General features: G+C 33.5%; 2 protein-coding genes across 3 annotated transcripts; both read right to left on the bottom strand.

The window, feature by feature from the left end:
- Positions 1-238: 238 nt before the first annotated feature.
- LOC141708367 (pyruvate dehydrogenase E1 component subunit alpha, mitochondrial-like) lies at positions 239-7,625 on the bottom strand. Its single transcript, XM_074511971.1, has 9 exons — positions 7,202-7,625; positions 5,551-5,928; positions 5,382-5,461; positions 4,397-4,474; positions 2,833-2,928; positions 1,825-1,896; positions 1,616-1,669; positions 1,440-1,505; positions 239-590 (listed from the first exon to the last, which is right to left on the bottom strand). Exons 1-9 carry the CDS (start codon positions 7,512-7,514, stop codon positions 546-548), a joined length of 1,182 nt encoding a protein of 393 aa, XP_074368072.1. The 5' UTR covers positions 7,515-7,625; the 3' UTR covers positions 239-545.
- A 2,186-nt stretch (positions 7,626-9,811) lies between these two features.
- Positions 9,812-19,412, bottom strand: LOC141708366 (paired amphipathic helix protein Sin3-like 4). Of its 2 annotated transcripts, none has more exons than XM_074511969.1 (19): positions 19,171-19,412; positions 18,260-18,406; positions 17,974-18,163; positions 17,794-17,892; positions 17,531-17,704; positions 17,204-17,450; positions 16,643-16,914; positions 16,388-16,542; positions 15,922-16,046; positions 15,591-15,845; positions 12,642-13,304; positions 12,498-12,550; positions 11,482-11,886; positions 11,265-11,356; positions 11,049-11,187; positions 10,798-10,947; positions 10,537-10,694; positions 10,354-10,465; positions 9,812-10,239 (listed from the first exon to the last, which is right to left on the bottom strand). In XM_074511969.1, the coding sequence occupies exons 2-19, from the start codon at positions 18,394-18,396 to the stop codon at positions 10,093-10,095; spliced, it is 3,573 nt and encodes a 1,190-aa protein (XP_074368070.1). In that variant the 5' UTR covers positions 18,397-18,406; positions 19,171-19,412; the 3' UTR covers positions 9,812-10,092. The 2 variants fall into 2 exon arrangements, with proteins under 2 accessions (XP_074368070.1, XP_074368071.1); XM_074511970.1 differs by having other exon boundaries at positions 12,651-13,304.
- Between the last annotated feature and the right edge of the window lie 735 nt (positions 19,413-20,147).

The raw sequence follows: 20,147 nt of genomic DNA, 5'->3' as shown, positions 1-20,147 counted from the left end.
CACACTAGAACAATAAACTCGCTAAATTGCTTATTACTTGCCAGACAATTGCACAAATCATGCGGGTATTCATACATTTATCTACAAGACGAAAACATCCAGAAATTACAACTACAGTACTACCACCCACCATTGATCCAGGACAAAAAGTGGAACCCCAATTCCTCTTTTAAAAGTAGCATAACATCGATTTACAGATGGTTTTACGACCATATATATTATTAACTGAACAGGCTGCTTAAAAAACCATAAGCATATAAGATGTGAATGTGAAACTTGTTTTACATATGAAATAGTAGGCGACTCAAGGAATACTCTTGAGTAATCTCCTATATATTTTGAGGGACATTTCCCTGCCTCCCAGGAAAAAAATTACAGCACCAATGTGTAAAATATATCCATCGAAGAAACTACTAAAACAATTTCTACTAAAGATGATTAAAAACAAAAACTTGGTAAGCAGGCAGAAGAGTTTGGCAATTACACAACCTCTTGCAATTCACATTTCTCGTTATTTTGTTGGTTCATGTATTTTCTCAGCAACCTCATGGAAGCACAGCTTTTACTTCTTTCCTATCTGCTCCACAGGCCTGCCAGACAAGTAACCAAATTGAATTTTTGGATAATAATATGTACACATCCACAAGAAAAGAGATATCATGTCAGCACACTCACAAATGATTGCAGGGTTGCAGAAATATGCAAGCATTTCTAACAAATTACTAAGTAGAATTACATTGCATAAAGAATTTCTTGCTAGGGAGTATGATAGTACCGGCACATTAAAAAATCTTATTTTTTTGACAAGTCACGATAAAAAATCTTGTAGATCACTAGATTGAGAAACAGAAGTGTGGAATCAAAATCAAAATAGAACAAGGCCTTTAGAGTACATGTTCTAGACCTTAATAAAATGACTACTCCAATGAAGGTTTCTAAGGGCTCATAGAAATGTATGCTTCCGAAATCTCTCTCACAAGTCTGGGTACAAGTCAAACTGAAAGTCATGACTGATTCATTTGTACGTCAAAAGGTCTATAGATGCAACGACATTTATGATGACAACATAACCCGAACACTTTAGGCGTTCCTATTTATTTACTAAATCTGGGGTTCAACTTTGTAAATGATGTATCATTAAACTTTACATGCAAGAGGATAGGAAAACTATAGTCAAACTGTTCGAACCCCAAACATTAAAGGGGCCAAGAATACAAAGACAAATTACACTGAAATTTAAGATTAAAATTCATAAAGGTACACAGAACAACACAAGTGCAGCAGAAGATTTGTTACAAGTTAAAGAAAACAATAGGAGGGAAGGAGAACAACACAAGTGCGGCGGAAGATTTAGTACAAGGTATAGAAAACAGTATGAGGGAAGGAAAGGACGAGAAAGACAAACATTGAATTCTTAGCAACACATAGGATAATCATACCTCAACTCCGAATCCTTTCACGTAGACATTGGTGAAGAGCTCAGAAGGATCTGGCATGGGGCTTTCCTGCAACCAAATAGAAGAATATAGATTTGATATTAAATATCCAAGTGCCACTAACGTCAAACTATACTCAACACAACACCAAGATCACAGAGAGAAACCAAACTTCATACCTTGGCTTTGGCAATAGCCTCATCAACTACTTTTCGCTTTTCCTTCTCTATATCCTGAATAAGTAACCAAATGTAAGCTTGAGCTCATCGTACAAAGACAAGAGGACTGCTCAAAACTATGGTTATTGAACATTACTGCAAGTCTAGTAGTTCAATAGAAAAAATAAGGTGGTCTGAGATGAAGAAATTAAAAAAACAACCATATTTACCTTCAGCTCCTTCTCAGTTGCTATGTCATGAGCTAGTATTACCTTTCTTATTCTTTCGATTGGATCACGCTCCTGCAGGTAAATATATCACATCCCAAAAATTAAGAATCGACTGAACTAAACTGGTAAATGTTTTGTTAATTGGAATAAATTTTCACACCAAACCCACTGTTGTGGACCGAACAAGGAGAGAAGAGCTTACATATCCAAATTTCATTAATTACAATCACATGTCCAGTTAATTAGAAAGAAAATGAACTTTACAAATAGAGTTGTTTCTGGAATTGAAGATCTATATACATTTACCTCAAAAATTCCTCAAAACATCTTTAACACGGTGACACACTCGATTTGTGCAAGACATGGAAAATCTGTTTCTTAAATCCTGGACCGTCAAGCCTCAATAACATTTAATAATGCCAGATAAAAACTAAAGGTATGTGTCAGGAATTACTTGACTACTATACTCGGCTATCCTCACAATATGGCTAAAATTTTCATTTACCACAACTTTTTAAGAAGACAGAGTTTTACAACATCACTCTTAAACTAGCAAGTGAAGTGTGAGATCTAGAAATCCCCTCAATTTCTAGTTGGAACCATTACATGTCTTGTTGAGAGACATTGAAGCTAGCTGCCAAAGCATCTGGGTTTGAACAAGAGTCTTATTGTAGTAAGGTCTTTGGTTCAAGTTCTATGACAAAATTTTAATCAATCTCCTATATTTCTCTTGGTACAATACCTTTATTGTCATTTTTGTCCAGATATCAATTTATTCTTCCTCTTCTTTTCTTGATCAACTCGTTGCTTTATCAATTCATGCTAGTTCCTAGTTCCAAATTTACAATCTAATATATTATTAAAAACAAAATGAATCATCATACATCTTTTAAGATTTATATACATGGAACAAGGAATTTGTCACCATTCAACCTACATCAATATCCCAGGCAATTAATCTTGCAGCATAATAAGAACATCATAGAGATTATTATAAAGCATACTAACCTGTCGAATACCACTGATCTCATCACGTGTGCGGTATGTGCTGCCAGGATCGGACATAGAGTGCCCATGGTACCTATAGGTATCCATTTCAAGGATCTAAATGGAAGACAAAGAACAAACATCAATACGCTCGTATCAAAAGAGAGAATTAATTATACACATGCTTGAATTTACACCTAATAGTTTCTGATCCGAAAAAGAACAAAAGCACATAAGAGATAAAATAATAGCATATAAGAAAAATGAACGAAAGCCATTGTGGTCAAGAACAGGTTCAGCTCAGAGCCTCACACTAAAAAATGCCACTTTCACATATATTGATATCTTTCTGTCAGTGTCAACTTATGACAGTGGATAAATTATGGTTGTTATATTGGTAACTCGAGGCGAGTTTGTTATATTGGTAACTCGAGGCGAGTCGATTGACGATTAGATGAAGCGAGTCCTGCTATGCTGGGGAGAAGTTAAACATGATATAAACCTATATTTGTATATATATCTACGTGAACAGCACAAACTATAAAATATGAAACTGCTTTGATAAAAAAAGGATCATTTCTGTTATCATACTCTAATTTTTCTTTTTTACAAAGCATTCAATTTAATTTTTACGTAATACAATATCAAGTCCTGATTGACTAAATTTCAGTGAAAAACTACTAGTTTAGTTGAATCACTACTTTTGACTTGTAGGAAATTAGTCGCTAGGCTGCTTGGAAATGAATACAGAGTACCGGACTTCTGAAAATTGGTGACATGGACATTTAACCAATCTTTTGACAGGAATACTGGGACAACATAATTTTTTAATAAAACAATTTTTTTTAGCAACAGATAACAATATAAGCCGAATTGAACATGAATTTGTAAAGGACTTTGCATATTAGACTTCATCTGCTTGTCCTCTTCTTTCTCATTCTTCTTATAATATTATTGACGCCAAGTCCTTGGACTGGTCTTAGGCTGGTCGAAGTGTTCACACTTCAATCAAAGAATCTCCACCAGTGTAAGTGTTGTGTCCATTGTCCAATATCAGTAGGACGACCAAAACCCAAATGTCATACTGATATAAATTAGTCTTCAACTAGTCATAAACCTAACCAATAACCATCATAGAGTAAATACTAAAATACAAGCCTAGAAGCTATTAAATGATTTTCAAAGCTCTGGTTGTACAATATTACATGCATGCTTACACAGATATTAATTTTTGATGAGAGCATAAAAGAAATTTAAGTTAAGTATAAACAAACACAGTTCATATTAATACATTTTAACAATATTGTAGCATAATGGAAAATTAAAACTCCCTCCATCCCTTTATATTAGTCTCTTTTTAAAAATTAATTATCACTTGCACATATCTACATTCAATTTCTTTTCACATATATCTTACATTAATGCTATAATTTTGACAGGAATGGAAATAAATAATAGCATAAAATTAGTAATACTTGCTAAAACCTGAATCATGCATTAATACATGTGTCACTTATTGCTTTAATTGGATGACACTACAATTGATATGCACACCAATTTTAATAATACGTCATGATATACTTACAAGAGGTCCATTCTTCAGCGCATGCTCCTTTGCAAATTTGCAAGCTTGTTTAACAGCCAAAGCATCCATTCCATCAACCTGATTGATGTAAATAAGTATTACATACGAGAATGACATCAGATATGCCAGAACTTGCTCATATACACATGCATAAATATTCTGAATGACACAATAGACAAGTGTTGGGTAGGCTTTGGTCCCCAGCCAAGAACCTACTGTGCCCAGTATTGAAAAGTAAGTAATCTTCTCTAAAAGATATATATGTCTTTCATTAAGAATTCTAGGGGAAAAGTCAACGGGAAAGAAGCTTGCAAGTAAACTCCAACAAGAAAAAAGTGGCGAGAGTTGCTGCTGCACTCAGATGGTGAATACTTGGAGCAATCAGAGCTAAATATTGTAACTAGAAAATCTGGCCTGCAATCTCTTGACTTGAGAATGTTGAAATAGAACCGTTGACCTTTTAAGTTATGACTGAAAAAGAGCAACAAGAGTATGTTTCCTTATTCTAATGATAATTACAGATATGACTACATGCCATTTTATTGATTTGAACCCCCAAATTTCACCTAAAGCAGCCATCTTTTAGCCTGCCATATGTCTAATGAAGCGGCACAGAACAACCATCCAATCTTCAGTTTATTTTTGTGATGCAAAAAAAAAACAGTTTGGTAACACATAACTGTCACTTAAATTAGTTTATATATATATATATATGAATACATATCTCAGGTGAACTGCTACAATCAGCACAAGACAAATGCAGAAGGCCATTAAAGTGCAACCGTAACTATGCAATTAATAAAAAGATAGAAAATGCAAAATTCAATAGCTCACAACATAGTCATCAACTGTATAAAACACAACTAACTAATCATCCAACATTCACTTCAATAAATTCTCAACACTTCGGACATATTACACCGCCAAAATGCATAAAATAAAATTAAAGTTGTCTACCCAAACTAATAATTATATAACCAATTACCTTTAAACCAGGAACATAATCTCCTCTCTTATAATAAGCAGGACTCTTTGCAGCTCTCCATTCAGCAGTGCCCATACCATCTGCACAAACAAAACAAAGCAACCCAATTACATCATTTAAACATTCAAATTAAACTATGAAACACAAATTACGAAAAGCAAAGACGTACAATGATTATTCTCGCAAACCAAAATAGCGGGCAAATCCCAAAGAGCAGCCATATTAAGCGCCTCAAACAGTTGACCCTGATTCGCAGCGCCATCGCCATACAATGCAAAACTAACATGATCTTCCTTATTATATTTCTGTGCAAAGGCTAATCCAATCCCTAATGGAACTTGAGCACCAACAATTCCATGTCCTCCATAAAAACCACTATCCTTCTTATAGAAATGCATAGAACCACCTTTCCCTTTTGAACAACCGTCTTTCCTCCCCATCAATTCAGCAAAAGCCTCTACTAGAGTTCCTCCACGACTCAAAAATATACAGTGATCACGATAAGCAGTAATAATCGAATCCTTTTTAGTAATTGCCGCCTCCATACCTAAACAAATAAAGAAAAACCTCAGATCCTTCATCAATATAAAAATTGGTAGTTACCACTTAATATGTACTAAATGTAAATGACATATTTAGTCCGTCTAGATCACAATTACAAGAAATACATGTATATTATAAATAAACCTATATCATAAAATAAAACAGTCCAGTCCAAAGATATTAATCAATAAACACTTCACCATACACTTATCATTATTTACAAAACCAATGGCGACCACTTCTCTCTCATATACATCAACAAAATACAGTAAACAGTCTACTCGTTAATTAATTCAACTAGCTAATACTTTTAATTCAACAACCCAATTTTTCCATCCTGATTTCAATTACAAGAAATACAAGATAATTTTATCTCGGCACTTCATCAATATAGATAAACAGTGAAACTTCAATAAATTAACACTCGAATCAACTAAACCACTCAATAGCCTCAATTAAACAATATTTTGTCCGTCCTCACTCCTCATTACAATTAAAAAATATTTTTTCATCCCAATACTTTTTCATCAAATTGGAAAATACAGTAAAACCTCTGTACATTAAAACTCAATTGAACTAAGATAAAAATCATATACAACTCGATTTTTAATATAAATAATCAATAAAATCTATTTATTATGGCACATACTATATATAACAGTAGAACGTGACAAATGAATAAAAAATCTTCCATTTAACCATACATACACATATAATGGTAACCAACACGGCAACACTTAACTAGCTAACAAACAAGACATTAGCAAATAAACTCGATTATACAGCTCGTCTTCATGTCGGAACACATACAAACACAATTATACAGATAAGTTAGTTAGAATACAAACAGCAACAGCCTCTTAACCAGCATAACTATAAACACAAGTTTGTTACAGTACATAATTATGTACCGCCAGTCTTATTAACTAATACAATACCAATAGCAAGTATTAGCAACAGTCTCTTAACAGTCATAATTATACACACGAGTTAGTTAAAATAGATAATATTCACAATAAATGAATAATCTCGTTAAACGTATAAAATCGACTAGCAACAGCCTCTTAACCATCATAACAGCATACAGAAGTTAGTTATAACACACAATCATTTACGTTAAATGAATAATCTCGAAAAGTCAATAAAATTCTCAGTACCTATATCAACTGCCTCTTAACAGTCATAACAATATACAAGAGTACTTATAACACACAATTCAATTATACAATAAATCTCAATAAATGAATAATCTCGATAAACGAATAAAATTCTCTTACCGATAGCAACAGCCTCCTGACCGTCATAGAGATGACAAAATCCGCGAATAAGCTTCGACTTATAAAGCGAATCAGCAGCGATCTCCATCCGTCGCATCGTAGCCATATCGTGAAAAAACGTCATCAATTCGGCGGCGGAGGTCTCGACGGAGCGAGACGGCGGCTCACAGTTATGACTAGTAAACGGAATCGACGTCTCAACGGTAAACGGCGTCGTATCGGTAGAAAACGAACGGTGGAGATGCGAGGTGTAGGCATGTGTTGTCGAGATTCGGTTCACGAGATTATAGCTCCGGCGCGTTAAAGCCGCCATCGAGATTTGTCAGAGAGAGAGATTTGAGAGAGAGACGAGAGAGATTTGAGAGAGAGAGATGGGTTTGGTAGGAGAGAAGAAGGAGAGATGGAGTTGAGAAATGAGATTTATATGTGTGTGTAAATGTGTGAATAATTTTATTTTATTTATTTATTTTATGAATCTTTTTAATATGAATAGAATAATGTGATTGATACTTGTATTTGTTTTTGTCTAATTAGGTTTTTGTATGGCGGTTTAGTGGGGCGAAAAGGCAACTCAGATTACATAATCGTAATTAATTAATTACTTAGTTTTCCTTTATGTTAATGAACTGCAGCTGCTAAGGCTCTAATTCGAGGCGGGCCGCGGCTCGAACTCGTTTAAGTGAGCTCGACTCGACTCGTTCTTCGGCCAGAAGTTTCGGCTCATTTAATTACTCGAGCCGGCTCGACTCGGCTCGTTTACTCGACTCGTGAAATTAAACGAGCAGAGTTCGGGTAGAGGTTTAGACTCGATTAAGTGTAAAATTAAACGAGCCGGCTCGCCTGACTTGTTTAGCTAATGGAGCCGGCTCGACTCGACTCGTGAAATTCAGACAGAGGTTTAGGCTCGTTTAACTAAACGAGCCGGCTCGGCTCGACTCGATTAATCTCGGCTCGAATTACGCTCGGCTCGAAATTCGGCTCGCTCGGCCCGAATTACAGCCCTAGCAGCTGCTATCCTGAGCTCATGTAATAGTATGCAAACCACGTGAATGAAGATAAACCGTAATTAAGCGACAAATTCTGATTTACGAGGCATAATTATAAAATCTCCTCCGGTGAAATTCGAATCTGTGATAATTATCCTCTTTCTAACTAAGAGGATATTAATTTACATTTTTTGATAATTATAATTACAATGACAATTTTATAAAAACATAATAAAGGTTTTAATTTTAGTTTTGGAATTATACTCAGCTCGAAACTCGGCTCGCTCTACCCGAATTACAGCCCTAGCAGCTGCTATCCTGAGTGTATTGGCCCCACGAGCTCATGTAATAATATGCAAACCACTTAAATGAAGATAAACCGTAATTAAGCGACATATTCTGATTTACGAGGCATAATTATAAATTCTCCTCCGGTGAAATTCGAATCTTTGATAATTATCTTGTTTTTAACTAAGAGGATATTAATTTACATTTTTTGATAATTATAATTACAGTGACAATTTTATAAAAACATAATAAAGGTTTAAATTTTAGTTTGGGCCGAGTTTTGTTCACATATTTTGGTTTAAGTAATTTTACGAGATTTTAATTGTTAATACCATTATTTTATCCCAAAATATTAGTAATATTTTGACTTCCAAACCATTTAATTATGTTTTTGAAAATTAATATTAAATTTTAAACAAATTGTTTTATTGAAAAATATATAATACACTTTAAAATGTATTTTTCTTATTTCAAAATTATAAACTAAGTTTTAATTCCGATCAAAATTTCATCAATTAAATCATCGTAAAGTCAATTTTAAGATGGATCGATTATATGATTTTATTAATTATTCCTAAAAATAACACTTGAACTCGGCTAACACCAATTCTTATCTTTTTTTTGTGCTTGTATTTACTCTTATTTCATATGTAAGTATATATTATTAGTAAAATTTTATAAATTTCACATTTTTATTAGAGTACTCGAATAAACTCATATAAATCTTATTTTACACATATCATTTCTTCAATTAAATCATATAAATCTCATACATCATAATATGTATGTTTGCAATTAAACATGTATATTCTGCAATATGAATATTTAATTTCTACAAACTAAGTATATTTTTAAAAATAATATATTTTACTTGTATAATGTATCAATATGCAAATTTCCAATAAAATAATGATGTTCGTAAAAAATCATTCGAACAATAATATATTTTGCACTATTTTTTAATTGCAAAACATATATGAATACAAAGACTTCAACGAAATATAAGACTTAACTCTGAAATAGCATATAATTTTGATATTTTTCGAAGTAATGCATGATAATATGTGAAATAATTTAATGTTCTGTATGTTCCCTCTAAAAAAAACACTTTTACTCCATTTTCCTTCAAAATGAGTTACAAGCTTAGTGCAAATTACAAAAAACACTAAAAATCTCTCAATGAGCTAAATCAGACTATTTTTTTATGAGCAAACATAAATGCCTAATCTGCTTAGTACTTGTACGCCCTCTTGTTAATTAACACCATAAACGAATATCACTAACTAAAGCATACTAATCTTCTGTAGAATTATATGTGCATAATCTAGAAGCACTATAAAAAGAGAATAAAACCTTTTTAATAGTCAAACAACACTTGTGCTATTGTGCACTTCCACTTGAAAACAGTTTTTATTTTTGTAATATCTGCTTTTCAAGATTTGAGTACTTGAGCAGATCAAAAACACAACACCAAAATACAGTAACATGATCTTGTACAAGTTGTAAAAACCATCAAGGTTACATGAAAGGTCTCGAAATTTAAAAGATTGTTGTATTTGCATATCTGCATTCACTACCTGCACATTCTCGAACATTCTTTTGTTGTCGGAAAAGTTGTCACTGTTTTGAACAAGACATCAGCAGTCTGTCGAGTCCTTGTGGTCTTGCTAAAGAAACAACCGAATGATTTGTGTGGCCATTGCAAAGCAGAGTTTGCGTCTTTTTACGGCACATATAATCTTCAGTACCTAAAACATAACTAACCTGCCAAAGATGATAAGAAATTTATGTGAGCATGATTGACTGTAACAACTAATATCTGAAGGAAAGCACATGAACAAGTATGCGATCGATGGGCTGAAACATCCATAAGATTACCTTGTCAGTATAGATGTTTATTCTGCATTCCAAGCCATTATAAATTTCAAGTCCTTCCAAGGCCAGGTCTGTATTAGAGAGTTCATCGCCAAATGCAAATTTGCGCTTATTTCTGTAATAATATGAATTAATATTAGGGTTCAGGTGATCCCAATATGAGCAGCTATCCAACCAAATAAATACCTCTTTAAGACGACCCCTGGCTCCACTTTTTCTTCAGGATGGAGTAAATTGCCGTCCATATAAGATTGAATAATGGAGTCCATGGAAACTACACCTGGTTCAGGCTTGTTAGACCCATAGTCCATAAGTTGGATAGACAAATGGAGTGGTTCATATGACTGCCAATAAATAAAAATATCAGTACACCGTGAGTACTAAAGGGTTCCGACCCTTTTCATCTAAATTATTATCAAACAAAAATAAATCTTTGTACAAACTTACACATTCAATACGGTAAATGTACTCGTTATGAAGGAGGGCACGAGCATTGTCATGATAGAGTTTCTCAGCAAAGATCCCATGTCTTGATTTTTCATAGGCATAGAGTTGAAGAAGTTTATTGTCCATATCATTGGTTGCAATTGTTTCCAGCTGCATGAAATAATTAAAAATAAATTGTTGTATAAATTTATCTGCTTGACGAGAAAGGAGCAAAAAAATGTTGAGAATATGCAAGTGAGTTTGTCTCTTACCTGGTTGACAAGTTTTTTAACCAGCTTGTCTAAGGTGAATAGAACGTAAGATTCAGCTCCCATCAAAGTTCGACAATGATCCTCAAATTCTGTGTTATCAGAGGATCCATCCAATAGCTCACAGAACGCATTCATGAAACTGGACCAGAAGAAAAGAATGATGAACATATATTACTGAAATATAGATTGATTTAAGCAAGTCGTTTAATAATTCACCTGGCACACATGTCACTTGGGGTTGTATCATTAGAAACCCTACAATTTCTTTCGGCAGAGGACTTCACAGACTTCATTCTATCATATAGTGTCTGTTAAATATAAGAAGAAAAGCACAATGGATTAAAAGGGAAACACTGACGATAAACCTGAAAAAGGTTTATCAAAATTTGTGATCACAACTAATTAGGGACACTCTAAAATGAACCGAACTTACTTGATAAAGCCGAAAAAGAACATAGAAAGAATCATTCCCATAAAACATCTGAGTAGTCTTTTCCTTTTCCTTGTCATGTAACAGTGAAGGTACATGCACTATCAGAGGCTTCACTGAATTCAAATAAATGTAACCTTTGTCATCATCATTAACATCATCTTCAACTTCGTCATCTTCACTATCTCTGGTTTGGTATTGCATGCTTGTAGCACTATCTTCAGGTTCGTGATCAGCCTCTCCATGTCCTTGCAAATTGTGGTCTTCGTAATCTCCATATGGAGGTAGTTCACCCTCCTCCTTTTCAGTTGTACACTGTACTCGAGATTCTTCATTACACTCCTGATCATTGACACTCTCTGTGACTGCTCCAATCAAATCTGAAGTTGATTTTGAACAATCTCCACCCTGCAAAATGTGCATCAACCAATATTGTAATGTGGACATTCATAAACAAAATATAGCATGTTAGTTCCTGACAACTTTACCAATTTTACTTACCTACCTATCTACAGATGGATAAATTTAAAAGATAAGGCTACAAAGGAGCATCATGTACTAATAACAGCGCAACATGTCTAGTTTGCAATTAAAGCCCAAAAATGGCAGATATGACACAATATCAACAATACTAATTTATGTGATCCAAGTCAAGAAAGAGAGTGTAATGCTGGGTCTCAGGATGAAAAAGACACAGGTTTAGCCGTTTAGCCGGTCAATTTACATAATTAAAATAAGAACATCCTGAACCCATGAGTACGATTTATAATCAGTGATTTAGAAGGGTAACTACAGTATTGTAATCAAATAATCGGATCTTTCAAAACTTAGTTCTTTCTACACTTAACTATCGAGATACAGAAGCATAACAATGAACAAACTGCCGAAGGCAGGCAGAGTGTGAATAAAACAATGCATATATATAGCTATACCAAATTAAAAGGCATGTGACAACAAGCAACCTTTAAGCTGAAACCACATTTCAAAGAATAGAGTTATCATGGTGAGAATGTTCATACCTCAGCAGACGAAGACGAAATTTTAGCAGCTTCATCGGGTTTCCTCAAGAGCCCTGGAAAGTAAGATGAAATATATCTTCAGAATAAAATTTAATTGAATAACATATGAAGAATGCCCAGAATTGAACATAGGTTTATGTGAACCTGGTTTACTTTTTTCATGGACTCTTTCACAGTTATCCTCCACTTCAGCAGCTGAAATACTAGAGTAATCTGCTTGTTCATTTTTTATAAAATTTGACATTTCATCCATTAGAGTGACATTATTTTCCACTTCTTCGAGACGATGTTTCTCATCAATTGTATCACTGTTGGCTGATATTTGATCTGGATCATGGAAACTGTCTTGATCAACTCCGTCATTGTTACTTACAGACCTTGCAGAAGAACTGGAAGGCTCATGTGGAGAATTGGCAATGTTTGTCCGCCTAATGTTGTTGGTGGCTGCAACACCAATAGGACTGCCATCAGTTTCTCCAGTATTAGGAGTAAAACCATTAGCACCAACACCAGCCTTAACAAAGTCCCCTTCAGTGTTCTCTGCATGTTGCAAGTGCAATGAAACACCAAACATTGGTTCGAGCAAAGTTGTATAAACCTTCATAATACGACCAAAGCCTTCATCTGAACACATATATTGACATGATTTTTTAATGAGCCAATACACGTAGACATGAATGTCAGGGTCTGGGAGTTGAAATTCCATATTCGGTATAACTGGTCGTCTACTTCCAGTAGCGATAGATAGCAATACATCATCCTCATCCTGTTGTTTTTTACTGATTTCCTTAATTTCGGCCAACAATGCTGCAGAAAGAACAGAAAAGGTTCATGTAAATGAATATAAGCAGAAAACTTGATGGAAAGTACGATACTAATTATTCTAGCATAGACCAGCATGTTTTTCCACAAATTTAACATTCTGTTGCAAATGGTGCCTTTAAATTTTTTGTTCACAACCCAAAGGTTAATTGTTGGCGTGATCCATCTGGTTTCTTATACCAGTTGCTGATCTCAGCTACTAATGTGAAATAACCTATAACAATTAGTTTTGATGAAACAAAGCACAAACTTAACAGTGCAAAAGAACTAGAACATATAAGTCTTGCACGCAAATTCAATAAACGTTTGAATTGAATAAATAAAAACTAAGACAGAAAACCTTGAATGTAATACAAAATGAAAAGGCAGAAAGTACTACAAAAACTCAACTTCACAGAGGATGAATCAGTATACAAAATTAAGTACATAGAGACAAACATGATAGTGGAAATGATTGTTAATTCATGAACCCATGTGATAGCAAGCGGAACTAGGGAAAAACTCTATAAAATAATAGTCATAATATCTTATTCTTGTTTACAGAAATTCTGACTTTTGCCAGAAATTCCATTTTAACATAATTAATAATACTTCTATAGGATAACTCAATTACCACTTAAATATTAATTTGTCATACACTATCAGACCAAAATGAGTCTGTTTCTCTTCACCAACACATAAAAGCTAGAATACTGGGATGTCGGTGAAACCCTAGGCCCTCTAAAATCAAAAGAGAAAAACAAGAGGATAAGAATTCTGAAAAATGCTAAAGAAAGGGGGTTTATTTTAACTTCACATTACCTTCTCTGGAAACTTTTTCGCCGTTTCCAGCCATACTAGCTTAAAAATGATGGTAAGATCTTGATATATATTCTGATAACAGTTTAGATTTGATTGAAAGATCTCGACATGAAATCTGATAATAGGTAAGATGTGATTGAAAGATCTCTACATATAATCTGATTATAGCTTAGATATTAATGAAAGATCTCGATATGTAATTAGAACTAGTTACATATTTTACATGTCGGCCCTCTTTTTGTATTTCTAGATTACTCCGCCAGCTACGGACGACGGGACGAGCATAAGAACAAACACATTTATGAGCTCAACAAAATTATATAATGACATATTAGCCTCATTATTGCAAAGAATTTGACTAAAAGTAACAGCCAAAACTATGTCACGTGCTTACATCGTTACAATTGCTAATACTTTACTATGTCTACACCGTATCTGTTTCAAAGTATTTTCAAAAAATTTCCTTTTTAAAACCCTTGTAGTTAGTAACAGTTTATGCTTTTATACCATTATTATATTTATGGTTAATTATCAAATAGGTCACTTACGACATCCAAATGTATTAAATGAGTCACTGATTACAAAACTGACTCAAATGAGTCACTCATTTAAAAATTTATATCAAAATTATCACTCTATCGTTAGTCGAAATTCTTAAAAGTGTTATATATTGAGTTTCACACATTTTTTATCAATGATATTACATCCAAATGAAAGGTTCCGAATTCTAATATTTTAGATAATATTGTTAGATTTTTAAAATTTTATCAACTATTTATTTTTAATTTTTTGATTGTTTTATATGATTTAAATAAAAATAAATAGTAGATAAATTTTTAAAAAACTAAAAATATTATCTAAAATACTAGAAGTCAGATTTTTTCATTTGGATGTAATATCAATCATAAAAATGTGTGAAACTCAATATATAATACTTTTAAGAATTTCGACTAATGATAGAGTGATATTTTTGATATAAATTTTCAAATGAGTGACTCATTTGAGTCAGTTTTGTAATCAGTGACACACTTGATATATTTGGACGCAGTAAGTGATCTACTTGATAATTAACCCATTATATTTATCGGCGTATCATGAATGATAAGGGCAATTTGGCAAATTTCGTAACTGATCTATGTAGAGGCCGGAGAACAATGTTTTTATTCAGTGTTGATCCTGTAATGTTTTACGGTTGTATAGAACTTGTTGTATGTGTCCCGAACTCTATTAATTATGTCAGTATATATTTTAAAGTAGCTTGTTGGACACTCCACACATACAAAGATATGGGCACTCGACATTTCATTTTGGCTCAAAATATGAAACAATTTTTAAAAAATATTTTTTAATCCGGCACTTGGACATGATCCATGTTGGACACCTCTAGTCAAGTGCTGCTAAAAAAAATTTCAACAGAACATTTCTAAATAATTTTCGTGTAAATAAATGATAATGTAGTTAAAAAAATACCTTTGCTACTCAGCCTCTTTGACTCCTCCTGCTTAAAATAGAAGCTTCGGTGATCTAGAGATCTATGGTAGTTCTTTACATATATTTCAGCCCAAACTTTACTATAATCAGAACGACATTCTGCCCACTCTTCCTGCTTCTGCTTTAAGCGATGTAATATAACTTCCAATGTAAGTGGTGGATTTTTCCTTAATACATCCATCACGTCAAGCCCATGGTCACCATATACACGTTCAATGCACCTTAAATTCAAAGCTAACAACAGATAAAACTCAATCAACACACCATAATAAATATCTCGGTAAAATACAAGTAAGAAGACAGCTCATACCTGTGAAATGGTCTTCGATGTGAATAGAACTTGTTTTAATTGTATTATCATTGATCTTCTTTAACAGTTTTTCGACACTTTTTATTGCCGCTTTTACAGATTCTAGCAACATATCCAGTTCATACCTGACCACAAATTTTTTTAATTTAGTTACCAACTGCCACCTAACTGGAGGGGTATTGATGGATCATTAATTTCAAATTATTGGCTGTGATGCAGTGACAATAATCAGAAATGAAAATAGGGAAGAATCAACCGAGATACCATCAGCATGCTGTATGAAGTTTTATTTGCAACACAAGATGCATAGTTTCAAAAAGATACACAGTATTAAAAAATTAAACTAACACCAGCAAATTAATGAATGCCATGAATTTAGCAAAAACAAAAAGGGTGAGTACATGTATTTTTAATGCATGCAAGATAGAAGGTGACATATGCAATATTTATGACAAAGAAACGCCACCTATCATCTTCACAGTGAAATAAGCTTTCTTCGTATTGGTTCTTGCGCATATGCTTAAAAGAGTAGTCCTCACTTCCTGAAGTAACAGATACCCAGTAATCATTTAATACTACAGCATCAGCATCTGTTCTCCGACTCGCTGATGGAATTGGATACTGTGTCAAAAAAACAACCGAAAAAAATATAAATATATCAATTCAGTTGATAAATGTGAATCATCCAGCTTTTAAAAGGTCGAGGAAAGAAATGACATACATCTTTAGGCAAAAGCCGGTAACTGGGTGTACAGCGCTCACAGTTAGACAGGTCAAGTTCATTGATCGGTTTCACCAGTAATTCATCCTTGCTTGGAAACTGTGACATGTTGCATACTGATTCATCTTTACCTCCCGGAGCTATATTATCAGACCTCTCTATTTCTCTGTTTTCATGATTTTTATCTTTGTGACGCTTTTCACCATTTTGATCTCTATGTCTACTATATACTTTAACGGATATAGGTACATGTTCATTGCTCCAGAAGGCTCCTATACACAGTAATTTAGTTATGAACTTCGAAACTACTTCTAATTTATTTAAGCAAATAAAATGATGATAGATGGCTTAAGCATATATACAGGTCAATAATAGAGCACCAGCATCAATAATTTCAATTTCTTGCAACTACTTTCAATTATGAATCTGTGATGCCATAATTTTGCTTGTCTGATTAGCTTTAAGTTGCATCATATACTTTTATGATGAGGCAGATTGGCCAGCAGTACGGTACCACTTATATATAAATTAAAAAACCAATGAAGCATACACATTTCACACCTCGGTAAAATTGGTCAGGCTCTTCAATCTCAGGATCAGTTTTACAAATGGGTGATGTATGCTGCACATCACGATAATCACAATCTCTATCATCCAGCCTTCTTTTCCTCCACTTGCTAACTTCCCTTCTCTCCAGCTCCTTGTTACTTTTCCTGTGCAGGTCTTTATTATTCCCCATCGAGAATCTATCATAATTTGGATCAGGTCCATCAACATTAAAGTGTCGACCATCATGTGAAACTGCAGCCTTCGACCAAAAAAGGAAAGGTTTTAGCATGATCTAAGCAAAGGGATTTGCATACAGACATAATAATTCAAGAGATATACCTTCTCTACACGTCCAGTCCTCACTGCAGACACAGATGAACTCCTATAATTATGATGGGAGATATGATTTCTTCGGGAGTGAGGAGAAATATTTGAGGGTTGTCCTGAGGGACCAGGTAAAAAGTGACCGAACTCTTCTATGAGGTCTACTTGGTCACCAAAAAGACTAACAACCTGCAACATTAGCTAAATTACTGAGAAAGGAGGAACAATGGAGACAAGTAAAAATATAAAAATAGACATTTACGAGGGCAAAAACAGACCTCCTGGTTGACTTCCTTGATGGTTTTGGTTTGCTTCCCGTACATATCCAAAATGTGAAGAAAAGTCTTGTACACATTCTCATTACCTTCAAACCTTGCCTGCAGTTTAAAGAAAAACAAATCAGGCAGAGGTTTCTACACATACAATTACATGAGAATTGCACCAGGATGGGGCTTAACCTTAATTTTGTTTATAAAGTCAATTGCATCTCCGAATCTAACAGGTGATTTTTTTGGAGGGGTTGGTTCATCCTCACTGGGAAGGGTGATAACATATTCCTCTGGCAAAAAGGCATTGAATCCGAGAATTAGATCTCTGTGTCCTTTCAACAATTCCTTCACCCGTGCTATGACATTAGCAATATCAATTCTAGAAACAAAATACGATGTGCAATGAGATGAGATGATTCAGTGGCAAATAGCACAGCTTGGAACACTAAAAGCAAATAAACAAGGATTATCAAACCTTCGAGCCATAAAACCTTTCATGATTTCAACAAAGTCTTCGTATTTCCCTTTTTCATCATTGAATCTTTTCTTCACTTCACTCAGAAAAGATAGGGCAACATTTGATGTTAGTTTGCTGCCGTCCTTGCTCGTCATTTGAGTTTGCCTGGACCCAATTACCAAAACAAATCATCAAACAAATTACTATAACAAACTGAAAATCAGCATTGAATTCAAGATTGTACATTTAGCTTTCATTCAAAATGTTAGTAAAGTATTCCATAAAAATTCAACCTTTCTCTATTTTACAATACAATATGTAAACATCCGAGGCAACGGTATCGAAAACAATACAATGCCAAGCTAAGAACATGAGAAATAAACGAAACCTTTAACCAGTCAAGAACACAACCTCGCAATTTTCTAACATTGCCGAACAACAAAAAATTTAACAACTTTTACGCGCCTAAAAAACTAAAAAACATAAAATAAAAGGGGAAAGTGCATTTATCCGAAATAGCAGTCATATGATCATTCCATCACGATACAAGTCAATTATTACAATTTACGCAACAATCATCTCTAGAATCATCTCTAGACTTCACCATTTACGTAATTAACCCGCAATCATCTAAAAAAACCATGCTCCATCCTTATCTTTAATTCTTCTCCAACAATCTAAACCTAACACAACTCCTATTCATCCAATATCACAACCTAAACACAATAAATTCACAATCATCAATACGAAACCGAAACAAAATCAACTTAACAACAAAAACCCACCAAGACAATCAATCAAAACCACAAAAATTCTCAACAAACCAATTCACATTACCTAAACACACCAAAAAAAACATAAAAAACAAGAACACATATCAATACACACACATAAATAGCAATAGATACAATCAAGAACAGAGAATTTACAAGGAAAGCAACGATCTTTGACTCCAGAGCAGCAAATTCAGCAACAATAAAACAAAATTTTACTGCAAAGATGAAGTCTTGTGTAATTCTTTGGTAAAAGTGTAGTATTATTTGAACCCTTTATTCTTGCAATACTTGTAATATTTCTCTCCCAAAGCTCAGCGAGAGAGAGAGAGAGAGGAGAGAGATGAACGATTGTAAATAAAATTCTTGTAGATACATATGCAGAGAGAGAGAGAGAGGGGGTTAGAGAGATATAGAGAGAGGGGATTATTTATATGGAGGTAAACCAAATTATTAGACTGTTAGAAAATTTAATTTTACAAAGTTTTTTTTTTTTGAAATAATTTTACAAAGTTTATTAGTACGAAAGTTAATAATTTTATGATTTATTTTAAATACATAACATAACTCACCAAAATTAATATTTATATTTTCGCGCGGATTTTAAATAATTCGTTAAAATATCGATTTGTGATTTATCGATTAGTAATTTATCGAAGTTTAAATATTTAACGGTGAGTTATCGACGATATATCAATTAAATGAAATATCTTTGATTGATTTTTGAAAAATTGGTCGATTTTTGAAAAATTGGTGAATTTTTACTGTTACTATTTTAGCCTAAAAAAGATGTTTTTCATTGATTTTGTAAAAATATATGATATATATAACGATGTTTTGATATGAAAAATTAATCTAGTCTCTATTAATTACTGATTAACGAAATTTAAATATATTAGTTTTAATGTTACATTATAAATCGGTTTTCAAGATTTTTTTTTTACATTGGTATACATTATTCTCTTTTCTTTTTGAAGGGGGAGAGAATTTATTGTTTTTGAAATAAAGTATACATTATTTCTTCGAGCCCCTAAAAGTAATAATTTTATGATTATAAGAACTGATTAACTAACTATCACGTAATTTCATGGGCTAGATTTGTCACCGGATCATCTATTAGGCCCATTAGACTT

Source organism: Apium graveolens, chromosome 2 (genome assembly GCF_009905375.1).
Source record: "Apium graveolens cultivar Ventura chromosome 2, ASM990537v1, whole genome shotgun sequence".
Taxonomy (NCBI): Eukaryota; Viridiplantae; Streptophyta; class Magnoliopsida; order Apiales; family Apiaceae; genus Apium; species Apium graveolens.
The sequence above is the reverse complement of the archived record's forward strand: the minus strand, read 5'-3'. Positions and strand labels throughout refer to the sequence as shown.